The 15404-nt window shown below is 37.0% G+C and overlaps 1 protein-coding gene across 3 annotated transcripts in view; it reads right to left on the bottom strand.

Annotated features, from left to right (window-relative positions):
* The window catches only part of SLCO4C1 (solute carrier organic anion transporter family member 4C1), a 41702-nt gene extending 34742 nt beyond the window's left edge, over positions 1-6960 (bottom strand). For 2 of the 3 annotated variants that reach the window (XR_005556161.1, XM_039338637.1), the window contains exons 1-3: positions 6661-6960; positions 6006-6303; positions 514-777 (exon numbers count right to left, since the gene is read on the bottom strand). Coding sequence is in view for 2 of the 3 variants with exons in the window: in XM_039338637.1 (XP_039194571.1) it covers positions 514-777; positions 6006-6225 (484 nt within the window). In the remaining variant the exon portion in view is untranslated. The remainder of the gene's footprint in view (positions 1-513; positions 778-6005; positions 6304-6660) is intronic. The other variant, XM_039338636.1, reaches the window with a different exon arrangement.
* Positions 6961-15404: the final 8444 nt, after the last annotated feature.

Raw genomic sequence — 15404 nt, 5'->3', positions numbered from 1 at the left:
TTCATTATAGTTAGAAAAATATGAAAAGAAAGAGAAAAGTGCAAAGGAAGAAGAAAAAAATAATGACTTCCAATTTTCTTCAGTGCAGTAGATTATGAAAATAATTCAACATCAACAGTTTGCTTTACGTTTCACAACACCTCAAGCCATTTCTATAATTACAAAATATTTCTAATCATCAAAACCTAAAATCAAATTCTCATTTTTTTCAGTTTTGAACAAAACTTTCAGAAGTGGTTTCCAAGTAGAAACAAGATTAGACTATTTTTTTCTTTAATTAAAACAGACAACTTCACGATTCCTAACTCCATCACATTTACCATCCACTCTTCGATTAAGAAAGAAAATGCTAATTCTATTTGGTCTGTTGTACTGAGGTCTCTTCCAAGATTGTGTTGTCAATTCCCAATAAGCAACAGAGGAAAAACAAATGCTTGTATTGCATAAGTACATGCTGGGTATATAGAGCAGCAATAAAAGAAATAATGACCAGCTTAAGATATATGAACTTACCTTCTGCTTTTTCTCCATATGTGTATGGTTCAGAAGTAAAATGTGGCAAAGAAAATACTAATGCTCCTAAAGCGATCAGAAAAGAGGACAAAGCCAGCCATCTTGGTTTGTGACCTCTTTCACCATAGAAGGATATAAAAAGGCATAACACGGAGAATGAAATGTCATAACCAGCAGAGATTACGCCAGTGAGGGAACTGCTCAAATCATAACGCTTCTCAATGGTAGAAATGCTCACATTTATCAATCCATTTACAATAATCCCTAGAAGAAAAAGAGAGATGTGTTAGTTTATTTATTCATGTTTTTAATCTGTCAAATTTGTAGGCCATCCAACTCCAAAACAATTCTTAGTAGCATCACAAATGAAAAAGCATAAGGAAAACAACACTGGAAAAAGAGGCATAATCACCCCAAGAGAATAAGCAAAACATACTCCTTACAATACATCATCATCAACTTAAAGTGGTCCATCAAACACCCTAAATCAAAGCTTGGAGAAAAAGCTAGGTTTTCAGAACCTGTTTGAAAATGGGCCCAATTAATCAGATTACATATGTTTTGTTTCAGACCACCCTTTTCTGACTCTTGGTTAAACAGTGATAAAAAAAATATTGTCCATTTAAGAAAGAAATACATACAATACTTTAGCCAGAATTTCCTTCAAAGAGAACTCTTAGGTTTCTTAACCTGATGGCCAAAACTAGAGACATCCAAGGAATATCTCAGACTCTACAATTTATATTTACAGTCTCCATTTTCCTTTCCTATGTCTTCCCCACTTATTTTCATCTACATTAATGGAATGGTTTTCCTTTTCCCCAGATACATAGCTCCTTGAAATATTATACATCAGTCTGAATATATCTAATTAATGCAGAAGAAATGTTGTGTTTTCAAATAATTGTGTCTAAGGTTACAGTGTTTGCTACCGGATATTCACCATCTAATTGATTCATTGATTTCTAAGTTTTTAATTCTGATTCCAGCCTATAGAATCCAAAGAAGGATAGCTTGCTATCTTTAAGAAGCACCTATTTCCATATTTAATTAGAATATTTCCATAAGTAGTTCTAGCTCTATCTTACTCAAGTCAGTATTATTTCAACTGCAATGTTTGTACAACTTTATACAAAATCATAGGCATTGGCAACCATAACCTTCAATCTCAGTTATGGTTGATTGAATCCAAATTGCCACCATGAAAGATTTAGATGGATCAGAAAACTAGGACTGCAATTGCTTAGTTTTGGTCAAATGCCAACTGTAAATATCACTTCTGAATCATAAAGCTAAAGTTTATGTTTCAGGTCCTCCACCCATTGCTTCCTCACATATCATGTGGCAAGAGAGCTGAGGCACCATTTGACACATTGCTGAACAAGTTTCTTGTTGGAATAAAAACCTCATTTATGAATTGAAGCATATTAGGGAACCATTGAACTTTGTGGGAGTCCACAGCTGAATTTAATTTGTCCCTTTGATTTCTATCTAATCACACACGGATCCTATATGCATAAGCCATCCACCCATGTAATCTGTACACTGTACACAGTGGTGGGAGTCAGCCAATTCGCAGAACTGGTAGCTAATTTGGCAGAACCGGTAGCTAATTTTTTATTGCCCAGGGCCAGAATGGACTTCCAGAAGCGGCATCCACACAGAGAAATGGTTGTTCACATATTTGAATCCAACCACTGACTGTACAGATTGTTTAATTGACCCCCATGTTCATCAGAATCAATGTAGATAAGTCATTGGGCACATTTTAACAAACTATGGCAAGTTGACATAGGGTATAAAAATTCCCCTTGCTGTAGTGACATTTTCTCTTCATGTCAAGGAAACAAAAACTTTTGCACAGGAGTTAAGAGACTAGAAAAACAAGGAGACCAATAAGAGTTTCTGTTTTATTACCTCTAGGGCATGGGTTCTCAACCTTTCTAATGCCGCGACCCCATAATATAGTTCCCCATGTTGTGGTGACCCCCAACCACTTATACATCACTGGGTGCCAGGGGCATGGCCAAAGAAAAGAGGAAAAAATGGCGGACAGTCTTGTTTGGCAACCCCCGTGAAATAGTTGTTTGACCCCAAATGGGATCCCGACCCACAGGTTGAGAACCACTGCTCTAGGGGTTCTTTGGATCAAAGAAAATCTATCACCTTTGTTTGTTCCAATCAGATGTTATCATCAAAATAGCTGCTTTTAAACAGTTGGGAAATTTATAAAAAAACTTTTTTTTCAAAATCTTATACCTAACCCTTTCCTGGCTATGAATCCGTAGTCTTAAAAAAAACTAAAATTCAGAATGATGGAACATACATGCTATGTTGCAAAACAATTAGATGCCGAGTTTTATTATTTCACTGAAATGAAATGTTTGACCATTGTAAGCTCCCTAGATAATCTGGCTATGAAGCAGTTTGTGACATTTTTTTAAAGTGTGATACAAAACTGAGTAAAGCAGCACTCAGATCTGAAACTCTTTTTATGAAACACACCTCTCAGTCTACCCCATGACACAGGAATGCTTGGTATCAGAAGCCATTACCCAAAGACAAGAAACATATCCTTATTGCCAGAGAAATAAGATGGGAGACGCCTGATGAAGAAGATGATCAAGCATTCAACCTCACTTTACATGTAGATAAAGGAATCAAGGGAGACTTCAGGGGCCTCCACTCCATCCCAACACAAAGTTAATTATTTTCTGGTTTCTCTTCCAAAAGACAATGTTCCACTTGTAAGGTGATTGCCACACATCACCAACCTATTCTAGTTTCATCACATCTGCATATGAAAACCAGAGAAAACCAGTGAACACATCTCTCCAGTGTGATTTTATCTTTTGTTCTAATATACAAGGGCTTGTAAAATAATCATGTAATATAATATAGCCAAGATCACTTTACATTGTGAACTGGTCAAGGTCAAGGGATGTAGAAGTACTACAGAGGTTTGGGGTGCTTTTTTGAGTATGGAAAGCTTTCTGTTACTCATATTTCTGAATAAGAAACAATTGTATACTTCACATTAGCACCACAGCTTAAATCCACTTGCATTGAATAAGCACTTGGTAATTATGAAACAAAGTTCTATTAAACAGGATTGTAACATCCATCATGTTTCTTTTTCTATAAAATTGCAGAACTGGGACAATGAGGCCACCAATCTCTGCTTCGGTATAAGAAATGCTTTAATTTTTCTTATACTTAAGTAGAGATTGGTGGCCTTATGGCATTCTGTTGAAGACAAATGTTTTACAATAGTTCCAGTCCTTGGGTTATGTCCAGAGAGTAGGGTAGAAAGGCGACTTGTCAGGTTCTTTAACAATTGTCTCAAACTGACAGTAATTATTTGCAATTATTTCTTGTTAATGCATAAACAAAATTATTTTCAATTTTTTTTTATCAAAATGCATTGAGAGAAAAGTGATGGGGTTATAAAAATGGAGCAACTGGATTTTTCCATTTAGGACCAATTTATCTCTTATTACATAAAGGAAGAGACTTGTTTTTGTTTTTTCTAAAGATAATCTGGGAGTTTCTTTTCTCTCTCTCATCATTACTAGAAAAACCTGCAGCTGGCTATTTACCTAACAGTCTCCTAAAGATGTATTAATCTGATCTGGTGGTTAAGGCACCAGGATAGAAACCAGGAGACTGTGAGTTCTAGTCCCACCTTAGGCATGAAATTCAATTAGTAACCTTGAGCCACTCTCTCTCTCTCACCTCAACCCACTTCACAGGGTCGTTGTTGTGGAGAAACTAGGAGGAGATATTAGGTATGTTTATTATGCATATTAATTAATTAATTAATATTATGTATATTAGGTATATATTATTAGGTATGTTTTCTGTCTAGAATTATTTATAAAAATAATAAAGGCAGGATAAAAATAAATAAACTCGCCATTATACTACCCTTGGAGACTTAGGCCATTGATTTATGGTGTCCCACAAGATTTCCTGGAGATGTTCAATATTTATATGAAATTGCAGCTAAGAGATAATACCAAGTTCTGGAGTGCCCTGTCATTACAATGCTTTATTGTTTCTTGCCTTCCAACTGCAAGGGAATGATCAGTACAGGTAGTCCTCATCTTACAACAGTTCATTTAGTGACCATTCAAAGTTACAATGGCATTGAAAAAAGTGATGACCATTTTTCACACGAACATTGCGGCAATGGGGAAGCCACAGAAAGGTCGTAAAATGGGGCAAAACTCAAGTGTTTCACGTAGCAACATAAATGTTGGGCTCAATTGTGGTCATAACTCAAGGGCTACCTGTACTACTCTTAATGCTGTTGCTTTACAGAGTGGGTTGGATTAGGAAGAACACGCTGAAGTTAAATCCAGTCAGGGCTGCCTCACAAAAAGTTGGATTTAGAGATTAAGGTTCAGAGGTTTTAGATCAGGGGTCTTCAAACTTGGCCCTTTTATGACTTGTGGACTTCAGCTCCCAGAATTCCTCAGCCAGCTTGCTTGGCTGAGGAATTCTGGGAGTTGAAGTCCACAAGTCATAAAAGGGCCAAGTTTGAAGACCCCTGTTTTAGATGGAATTGCACTTCCTGGAGAAAATGAAACCTGAAGCCTGGGACCCTCGTTGACTTTCACCTGCCACTGGATTCTCAGATGGCAGTGGTGAGTAGTGGTAGTGGTAGTGAGTACCTGGACTATTACAATTGGTGGAGCAAGCTGCAGCTGTCCAAATTCATTCAATAGTCATCTGTGACTTTTCATGTATATCCATGCTACTTAGTTTACTGCTGTGGGTTCTACACCAAGTTAACCTTGAAAAGTATCCCTAAGTTACAAAGGAATGGCAAATAAGTTGCCAAAAGTCCAAAGTGCCAAACTGCAAAGTGCAAGGAATGCACGACCCTTGTGCTGAATGACCTGTATTGATTAACCAATTGTTTAACAGACACAATTTAACGTTTGGGCTAATCCTTAAATCTATAAGTGGCTTAGGACCAAAGAAACTCTTCTTCCCTTTCAGACATGTCAGGTTGATGGTCTCCCTGCCCCCCAGTCAGAGGCTGGTTATGTGACACACAGGATGAGGGCCTTTTCTTGCTCCCCCCTCCCCATGCAAGAAGTTTGCCTTGTGTGAGGAACGCCTGTAAAGATGAACCTCTTCCCAGGACTTTAATTCCTGGTAAATTTTAGCCTTGGATTTCATTTTCTTCTAACCTTTATATTTCTATTACTGCTAATTGCTTTGACAGCCGCGCCGAAATCATCGTCACAGATGGGAAGGCATCAAGTTAGGGAACTATCTACCCGCAGCAGAAATGATCGCTAAAGCCTGTGGCATTCGCTCAGGGGCGCAGCGTCCCGGAAGTGGGTTTCCTCCGTTCTTCATCCTCCCTTTCGATGGGACAGGGAACTGGAGATGAGAGGGAGGGAGGGAGGGAGGGAGGGCGAGCGGAACGCTAAAGTCTCCAAAGTAACTCAATAGTCCACATGAAAAGTCCCGCTTACCTTGGAAGACGGAGAGGAGGCTGTAGAAGACCAAATAGCCTTTGACGTTGTTGCAGACCTGCAGGGCGCGAGGGGTGCACCGGCCGATCCCGCAGAGTTGGTCGTCCGGATCAAAACTCTGCGACTGCAAGATACTCGGGGAGACCGAGGGGAGTTGCGGGTCGAGAAGATCCGGGTTGGAGGTCTGGAAAGCCGGGTTGTCCAAGCCAGCCTTTTTCATGGCGAGAGGGGCCGGGAGATGCTCAGCCGCCAAGCCCGCCGCAGCGTCCGAAGCACCTGTGTCCAAGCGCCTGCCCGCCTACATAGGCAGAGAAAGGAGAGGCGATTCAAGGCGGGACCTCGCTGTCGAGAACCGGCAAAGTGAAAATTAGGAAGAAGAAGAAGAAGAAGAAAAAACAAGGGCAATGAAGAAAGCCAGCCCTCTTGAGAGAGGATGAAGGTGGAACCCTCGGCGTGGGACGAACAGTTTTGTGACTTGAGGTTTCTCCTTACTGGAATGACCAGTTTGCTCGTATGCCCAAGGAGACGCGCCACCTTTGCTCCCATCAGTGTGTGAAATCAGCCCAGCGGGGAGAAAGGCGAGCTGCGAGCGGGACAGCCGCCAGGAAGACCAAGCCCAACCTCTCCCCACGCTCCCCTTTGCTTCCCCGCTCACCTTTCAATAGCAGCCACCGGAGAGGAAAGAATAAGCGCATGAATTCGTAAAGAAGAGTGAGCCGGTAGATGTCACCAGTGTCCGTATTAAATCTGGAGTTGCCTTCTTGTTTCTCCTCCGGACTCTGAGCTAAGCTGAGCTGAGTTGGCTTCTTAATATTTGCAGTTTCGGAGTTTGGGCGATTCCGCTCCCATGCCCGCTCGCCACGCTTTCCTGAGTATCAAGACATTCCAGTTTATGGTCTTAATAAATGGCGATTCCAGATCATTGTTACAGCTCATGGCAAAAACATTGGGTCAACTTAGCCAGTCACGTTAATTGCAGAACATCCAACCCATCTGGAATGTTGAAGACAGTCTGCTTTGTGACAGTTAAAAATGACAGTTGTCAATGACACCACTGAAGGCATGACATCACTCTGCCAAAAGTACACATTCTTTCTGAACTGGACCTGTAGACATTAACACTAGGTGTCCCCAAGTTTAGAAAAAAGTGAATATTTTATACTTCAGACATATTTGGGGATTTCACAGGAGTTCATTAAAGCCAGTGGCAGGATGAATAAATGACTAATTGAAAGGATTAAGAATGATAGGTGAGTTTTCCTTTTCAGTTTAAAGTATTGATAAGATTTGAACTTAAACTTAAATCTTTCCAATCCCACCAAGAATGGCAAAGTAACATTCCTGTCTGGTGTAAGTATGATTTTCTATTGTGATTAACAAGAATTTGTCAATACTTTATTCAAGAGGGGGGTATTATGTCTCCCTGTCACCCACTGATGAAAGATGATAAAAGTGAGTATGTTTGACCTTTATGTAAAAAAAAAAAACCTACTACTTTGCCTTTTTAAACTCAAGTCAGACACATCTGGCTACAACTCTCCGTGGGCTGATGGGAGCACTTGCTTCTTTTATTTTCAAGATGATAGTAGTTCTCCTGTTATAATGAAGCCAGCGGAGTTGTAATTACCCCCCCCCCCTTCATGAGTTAGTTAGGAGATCAACATCTACTTTTTTTATCCAGGCCCTTTTATTCTTTCAGGAGTTTTGTTTTAACTGCTTTAATATTTTTAATTGCTTTAAAAGGTACTGTGATATTGTTTTTATAGTGTTTGAAAGCTTGCTTTCTTTGTATTCTTGGATGCAATCCTGAGCCATTATTAGAGTGGGCAGCTTACTAAAACTCCAAGAAAACAAATAAACAAAAACAGTTTTTGGAGGTACTAGCAAAGTAGGACTATTATCTTTTTTCTATACCCAAAGCACGGGAATTGAATATCTCTTCAGGGTACACTAAGAGGTGTAGGAGCAAATGAGTTTCCCCCAACTAATCACTGGGAGCAAGAAGTATTCTGTAGAGCAATGTTTTTCAGTCTTGACATCTTTAAGATACCAGTATCTGGACTTGAACTCCTAGAATTCTGGGGATTAAAGTCCATACATCTTAAAATTATCAAAGTTGAAAAACATTGCTTTAGAGAGAAAGAACATGACAATTATAGGTTCCCCACAACAGCAAAAGCAGTATGACATTTCCTCAACAACCCACAATCACTACATAATAATCCATTGCTACATATTATGCTACATATGTTATGCAATGGAAACTAACTCAGATGACCAAAATAAGAATAATGGTGTTCATGATTCCTTTTAGTGCACAAATTTAAAACAGTGAACAGCAGGAAAAAAAAAATCTCTCTTTGGACTTTGATTAATTGAAACCATGTTTATCAGACTTTTTAGGCAATTTGAAATATTTAAAAAATAAAATTCTTTTTTTAAAAAAATAAAAGTAGAGCAACAACATAGTACAATTAATGTAAGTACATATGTAAACATTGTGCAAATGAACAAATGAAGCATCAATTCATTTAATAGTTTATTAGGAATATCCAAAACTTCACTGCCTGTTTATAAAACATTCATGAAGTGAAGAACAAAATAGGCAACATGCATGTATTGCAACACAAATTCTGCCCCAGATATACCTGTATCTGCAACTCATGTATCCAAGAGTGAAGTTTACATCCTGATTTTACAATGCATATTTCATCATTCTGACATTACAGTCGCTAGCAAAGAAGACACCATCCACAGATAGCTGGATATTTTACAAGGACTGCTGCTACCGTAGAAAAGACCCTATCTCATATGTAATTATCCTGGTAAATTTTCCTAATAGATTCAAGTGTAGGAATTCCAATCTTAGTGTCCAGTTTCTACAGAGATGGAAAGTACCAAATTATTTAGTTGTTACACCCTGTCACCAATGAGATAATAACCTCACTTTGGTCCATCTATGTTCCAGATGTCTTGGCAGATTTTAATACCCTAAAAGAGTATAAATCCACCACAGGAAAAGTACCATGAGATGATTAGGTGGAACACTAGTGATACACAAGTCTGTTTTTGTCAAGATGATGATATTTATTATAAAATGAAGTCAGGATATTTTGCAGGATGAGGAAAGAGAACATCATCTTGTTGATTTTCTGATCCAACATGGAACAGGCATCTCACCATTAAAAATGTCTCAGAGCTGATGTAGAGGTGCAAAGTTGACCAACTGTTACTTTGGATTATCTATGTTTCTTCTTTTTCTCAAATCTTTTTTAATCTATTAATACACAGGAGAAACATGCTCCTGTCTGTAAAAAAAAAAAAAATCTCTTGCATGAGTAACCTAAGAATGAAAATAAATATTTCATGTTCTTCCTGTTTTTTTTTTAATCTATGTACTTTGATTTGCTGTACAGTCTATGCCCACAGACAAAGTTCAACTGTACAGGGACTTTGGTCTACCATATCATTTCCTTATTTGCTCAAGAAGTGACTGAAATTTAATATAACTTCATTAGAGATGATATTACATCTCTAAATGACATTGTATACAATTACTATCTGAAGCCTACAGAAAGCAAATCTATTTGGCAAAGAGTATACTATTTTCCATTGTACTGTATATTGGAAATAAAAATATATTGATTATCCTGGCCTAGAAGCATAAGAACCAGGAAATGCATGCCAGCTAATGTTGAATGGGAAAGGTGTGTTATTTGTTTATATCTATGAGCTATTCCAGTAATGTAAATATAGCCAAAATTGGGGAGAGAGTTGCCTTGGATTGTATAGACAGAGGAATATGTGCCTGGGCAAACATCTTTTAAATATTAACCGCCCCATCCCATCAGGAAGTCTAATATGAGCAAGATGGCCCATTGGTAAAGTGGTATGGCAACTATACTGATGGAGCAAACCAGAAGGGAAAAAAATCAATACAAGAAGTAAAAGAAGTTAACTGAAAATCAGGAAACACCTCAAACACACACACACACACACACACACACACACACACATTTTCTAGTTTCTTAGATTGTGAATATGTGACAGTAGTAAATGTCTATGGAGATTCTCAATCATCCAAATCATGAGTGTCCCAAAGGTGCTGTTCAAAATGCAACTGGACTTTTTTGTGGTTTTTTTTCTTGAAAATATTTCACTTCTCATCTAAGAAGCTTCTTCAGTTCTGAAGAACTGAACTGAAGAAGCTTCTTGGGTGAGAAGTGAAATATTTTCAAGGAAAAAAAATAAAGTCCAGTTGTCTTTTGAACAGCACCTTTTTGATAGTACTAGTAACTGCATTTGTACAATACTTTTTACAATTGCATGTTACAGATAAATAGAAACTCATTAAGAATAAATTCTAGTGTCAACACAGAAATGCTATTATTTGTTTACAAGAGACTCATATTATTTCTAAAGATCAAAAATATTTGTTTAATCCCCAGTTGGGGATACATTTTATAGCTCTTGCTTTGCAGAAAAAAGGAGGAGGAGTTATCTATGTGAGAAAGGAGCTTTCACTGAAGTTAATTGATTTTGACTTACAAGGAAGATATGTTATTATTGATTTACTAATAAATGATAAGAGAACCCTTCTTGTTGGTTTATATGCTCCCAATCAACAACAAAAACATTTTTATAAGTTGATTCATCAGAAATTAACTTCTTTGGATTATAAGTCAGTTATTATGATGGGAGATTGGAATGGTGTTTTAGACTCAAGTAAAGATAAGTAGGGTCCCTTTAAAGTTTCTAACCATGCAAGACTTCCTAAAGTTTTTTTTTTTACTTAAAGGATGATTTGGAACTTAGAGATATTTGGAGGGAATGGAATACTGAGGAAAAAGACTTTACCTTTTTTCGGATAGACACCAATCTTATTCTAGAATTGATTTTTTCTTGGTTACTAGTGATTTCCTTTCTAGGGTGAAGAATATCAAGATATTTCCTAAAATAATTTCAGACCACAGTCTGGTATGGTTGGAAATTTCATCAGAAGAAAAAACTAGAAGGTCTTGGAGGTTGAATGAGAATTTATTTAGATATGAAGAGAAGATACAGCAATGTAAAGGTTATTTAAAGGAATTTTTTGCTTGGAATATGAATAAGGGTACTTCGATGCCAATGGTATAGGATTCTTGTAAAGCATATATGAGAAGGGTTTTGATTTCTATGAACAATGCTCACAGATGTAAACAGACCCAGAAACGTAAAGACCTTGAAGATGAGATTAAATGTAAGGAAAAGATTTTAATATCAAATCCAATGGACAATAAGTTAAAAGTTTCTATTACTTTGCTGAAGGAGCAATTTAATATGTTATTAGCAGATCAAATGGCAACTAATTTGAGGTATGTGAGACATAATATATTTTGTAATGCAAATAAACCTGGTAGATGGTTGGCTTATCAATTATGTAAGAAACAAAAATCGAGGATTATAGATAAAATAATTTATAAAGGTAAAGAAGTCTACCAACAAAATTTGATTAAAAAGTCTTTTTTAGATTTTTATTCTAAATTATATGCTAGTGAAAGTATACAAATTTCAGATATAGAAAAATATTTACAGGGAGCATATTTTCCTAGATTTACGAGTGATCAATGTGAGGGGATTAATGGTTTAATTATTTCTGAAGAGATTATTTTTGCAATTAAACAATTGAAGGTTGGTAAGACCCCAGGTATTGATGGGTTAACAGCGATTTATTACAAGATGTTATCTGAAGAAATGATAGAACCATTAAAGGTACTTTTTAATGATATTTTATCTGGAGCAGAATTACCTCCATCTTGGAGAACGGCCTTCATATCATTAATTCCAAAGGATGACCAGGATCTGTCCCAACCTAGAAATTATAGGCCTATGTCTCTTTTAAATACAGATTATAAGATTTTTGCAAAGATACTGGCAAATAGATTAATGCAGGTTTTGAAACAATTGATTCATACTGACCAATTTGGATTTATAATGGGGAGATATATGAAAAACAATGTAAGACAAATTGTTAATTTAATAGAGTATTTGGATAAGAACAACCAAATCCCTGCTGCTTTAATATTTATAGACGCTGAGAAAGCTTTTGATCAATTAGATTGGAATTTTCTATTGAAAGTTGTAGAGGAATTGAATTTTGGAGATAAATCCTTGTCTGCTCTCAAGGCCATTTATCAACAACAATTGGCACAAATTACAATTAATGGGGGATTAACAGACGTATTTAAAATAGGAAAAGGTACAAGACAGGGTTGTCCTTTATCCCCCTTGTTATTTGGAGATTAATGGAGATTTTACTTATTAAAATTCGAGATTCATCTAGATTAAAAGGAATAAAAATAAGTAAAATTGATTCATCTAGATTAAATCTAGATTAAAAGGAATAAAAATAAGTAAGATTGATTATAGGCTGAGAGCTTTTGCTGATGATTTGGTTGTGACATTATCCCATCCAACAGATTCGGTCAAAGATTTGGTTGAAATTTTAGCACAGTATGGACAGGTCTCTGGTTTTAAGGTAAATAAGAATAAAACTAAAATATTATTGAAAGATATGTCTAGGAAGGGAAAATATTTTATAGCTGAAACAACCGGTTATGAAATAGTTAATAAGGTTAAGTATTTAGGAGTTTATATTACAACATCTAATGGAAAATTGTATAAGAATAATTATGAACGCTTATGGGTTAAAGTTCAAAAAGATTTAAATGATTGGCAAAAGCTACAACTATCGTTATTGGGGAGAATTTCAGTAGTGAAGATGAATGTTTTACCAAAGTTTCTTTTCTTGTTTCAGATGATACCCATTTTAAAGAAGGATGCTAATTTGGATGAGTGGCAGAAAGGTATTAATAAATTTATTTGGGGCGGGAAGAAATCAAGGGTAAAGTTTAAGATTTTACAAGATGCTCGAGAGAGAGGTGGACTTAAAGCACCTAATTTGAAATTATATTATGTTGCGGCCACTTTAACTTTAGTAAGTGACTGGCTTAATTTAACAAATAGAGATATTCTTGTTCTTGAAGGGTGGGATTTATTATATGGTTGGCATGCATATTTAATTTTTGATAAGAAAGTAGATTTGGTCTTTAAATCACATATTTTAAGATATCCTTTACTTCGAGTTTGGAAAAAATATTATTATAAGTTAAATTATAAAATACCTATTTGGGGGATCCCTGGACAAGCAATCCAGGGGGTTTCTAAGGGGGTGAATTTTGACAACATTTCGTATAAAGAGTTACTTATTTGGTCGGGCACTGATTGGCAATTAAAGTCTTCTGGTGTATTAAGGCAAGAAAACATTTTACAATCATGGTTTCAATATTTGCAAATCGTGCAGAGATGGACTTTGGATAAGAAAATGGGAATTACTTTAGTAGATGAAAATTTGGTAATTCAGATCAAGGATCAGAAATGTGCCCATATTAAAAGAATTTATAATGAGTTAATAAAATTGGATTCAGAAACAGAGTTAGTTAAAGATTGTATGATTAAATGGGCCCAGAATATTCAAGAACCAATCTCGTTGGATTTATGGGAGGTAATTTGGACTAGAAATGTTAAATTTATGCAGGCCCAGAATTTGAGGGAAAATTTTTATAAAATGTTTTATAGATGGCATCTGGATCCTAAAAAGCTGTCCTGTATGTACCTGAACCTGCAACCTAAATGTTGGAGATGTGGTTGCTTGGATGCAACCTATTTTCATGTTTGGTGGACTTGTAAAGTTATTAAAGCCTTCTGGATTATAATTTGGTGGAACATTCAAAAGATTTTTAAAAGGAAGATTAAGTTTACTCCCCAACTGTTTCTTTTGGGAATTTTTGTGGATTTTAATATTAAAGAAACTATTTTAATGTTGAATTTAATAACAGCAGCAAGATTACTGGTGGGTCAATATTTATTTATTTATTTATTTATGAGACTTATATACCGCTTTAAGTGCAAGCACTCTCTAGGTGGTGTACCAGTAAGCAATGTATAAATATATTTACATTGCCCCCAATAATCTGGGTCCTCATTTTACCTACCTCGGAAGGATGGAAGGCTGAGTCAACCTTGAGCCGGTGAGATTTGAACCGCTGACCTGCTGAACACAGTCAGCTAAAGTGGCTTGCAGTACTGCACCCTAACTGCTGCGCCACCTCGGCTCATATTGGAAGAAGGATACTCTGCCTTCTTTAGAAGAATGGGTATTTAAGGTTTCTAATTTAGCAGAAATGGCTAAAATTTCTGCTTATTTAAAGGACCATTCACAAGAGAGATATTTTAACGTATGGAGAAGATGGATAGAATATGATTTGATAAAGTAGATCACAACCTACTACTTGACAAGATAGAAAAATGTGGGGTAGACAGAACCACCACCAGATGGATCCGTAGCTGGCTGACCGGCCTGTACTCAGCGAGTGGTCCTCAATGGAACTGCATCTATATGGAGGGAAGTGTGTAGTGGGGTGCCCCAGGGCTCTGTTCTGGGCCCAGTACTCTTCAACATCTTCATCAACGATTTGGATGAAGGGATAGATGGGGAACTCATCAAATTTGCAGACGACACCAAGCTGGCAGGAATAGCCAACACTCCAGAAGACAGGCTTCAGATACAGAAGGATCTGGACAGACTTGAACACTGGGCACTAACTAACAAAATGAAATTCAATGGTGAAAAAAGCAAGGTTCTACATTTAGGCAAGAAAAACCAAATGCACAAGTACAGCATAGGTGGCACCATGCTCAATAGTAGTAACTGTGAGAGGGACCTCGGAGTCCTACTAGACAATCACTTAAATATGAGCCAGCAGTGTGCGGCAGCTGCCAAAAAGGCCAACACAGTGCTAGGCTGCATTAACAGAGGGATAGAATCAAGATCACGTGAAGTATTAATACCACTCTTCAATGCCTTGGTAAGGCCACACTTGGAATACTGCATCCAGTTTTGGTCACCACGATGTAAAAAAGATGTTGAGACTCTAGAAAGAGTACAGAGAAGAGCAACAAAGATGATTAGGGGACTGGAGGCTAAAACATATAAGGAACGGTTGCGAGAATTGGGTATGTCTAGTTTAACGAAGAGAAGGACAAGGGGGGACATGATAGCAGTATTCCAATATCTCAGGGGCTGCCATAAAGAAGAGGGAATCAAGCTATTTTCAAAAGCACCTGAAGGCAGGACAAGAAGCAACGGGTGGAAACTAATCAAGGAGAGAAGCAACCTAGAACTAAGGAGAAACTTCCTGACAGTGAGAACAATTAATCAGTGGAACAGCTTGCCTCCAGAAGCAGTAAATGCTCAACTGGGTTGAAGTTTAAGTAGTTCAGATAAAGTAGAAATAGTTTTATTGTATATAATATTAATGTTTTAATTTTGAGAGAGGAACTGCTCGGGCATTTCCCCTG

The sequence above is a fragment of the Crotalus tigris genome, unplaced genomic scaffold (assembly GCF_016545835.1).
Source record: "Crotalus tigris isolate CLP2741 ecotype Arizona unplaced genomic scaffold, ASM1654583v1 scf7180000017710.2780689, whole genome shotgun sequence".
In the NCBI taxonomy this organism is placed as follows: domain Eukaryota; kingdom Metazoa; phylum Chordata; class Lepidosauria; order Squamata; family Viperidae; genus Crotalus; species Crotalus tigris.
This window is presented reverse-complemented; position numbering and strand designations above follow the sequence as displayed.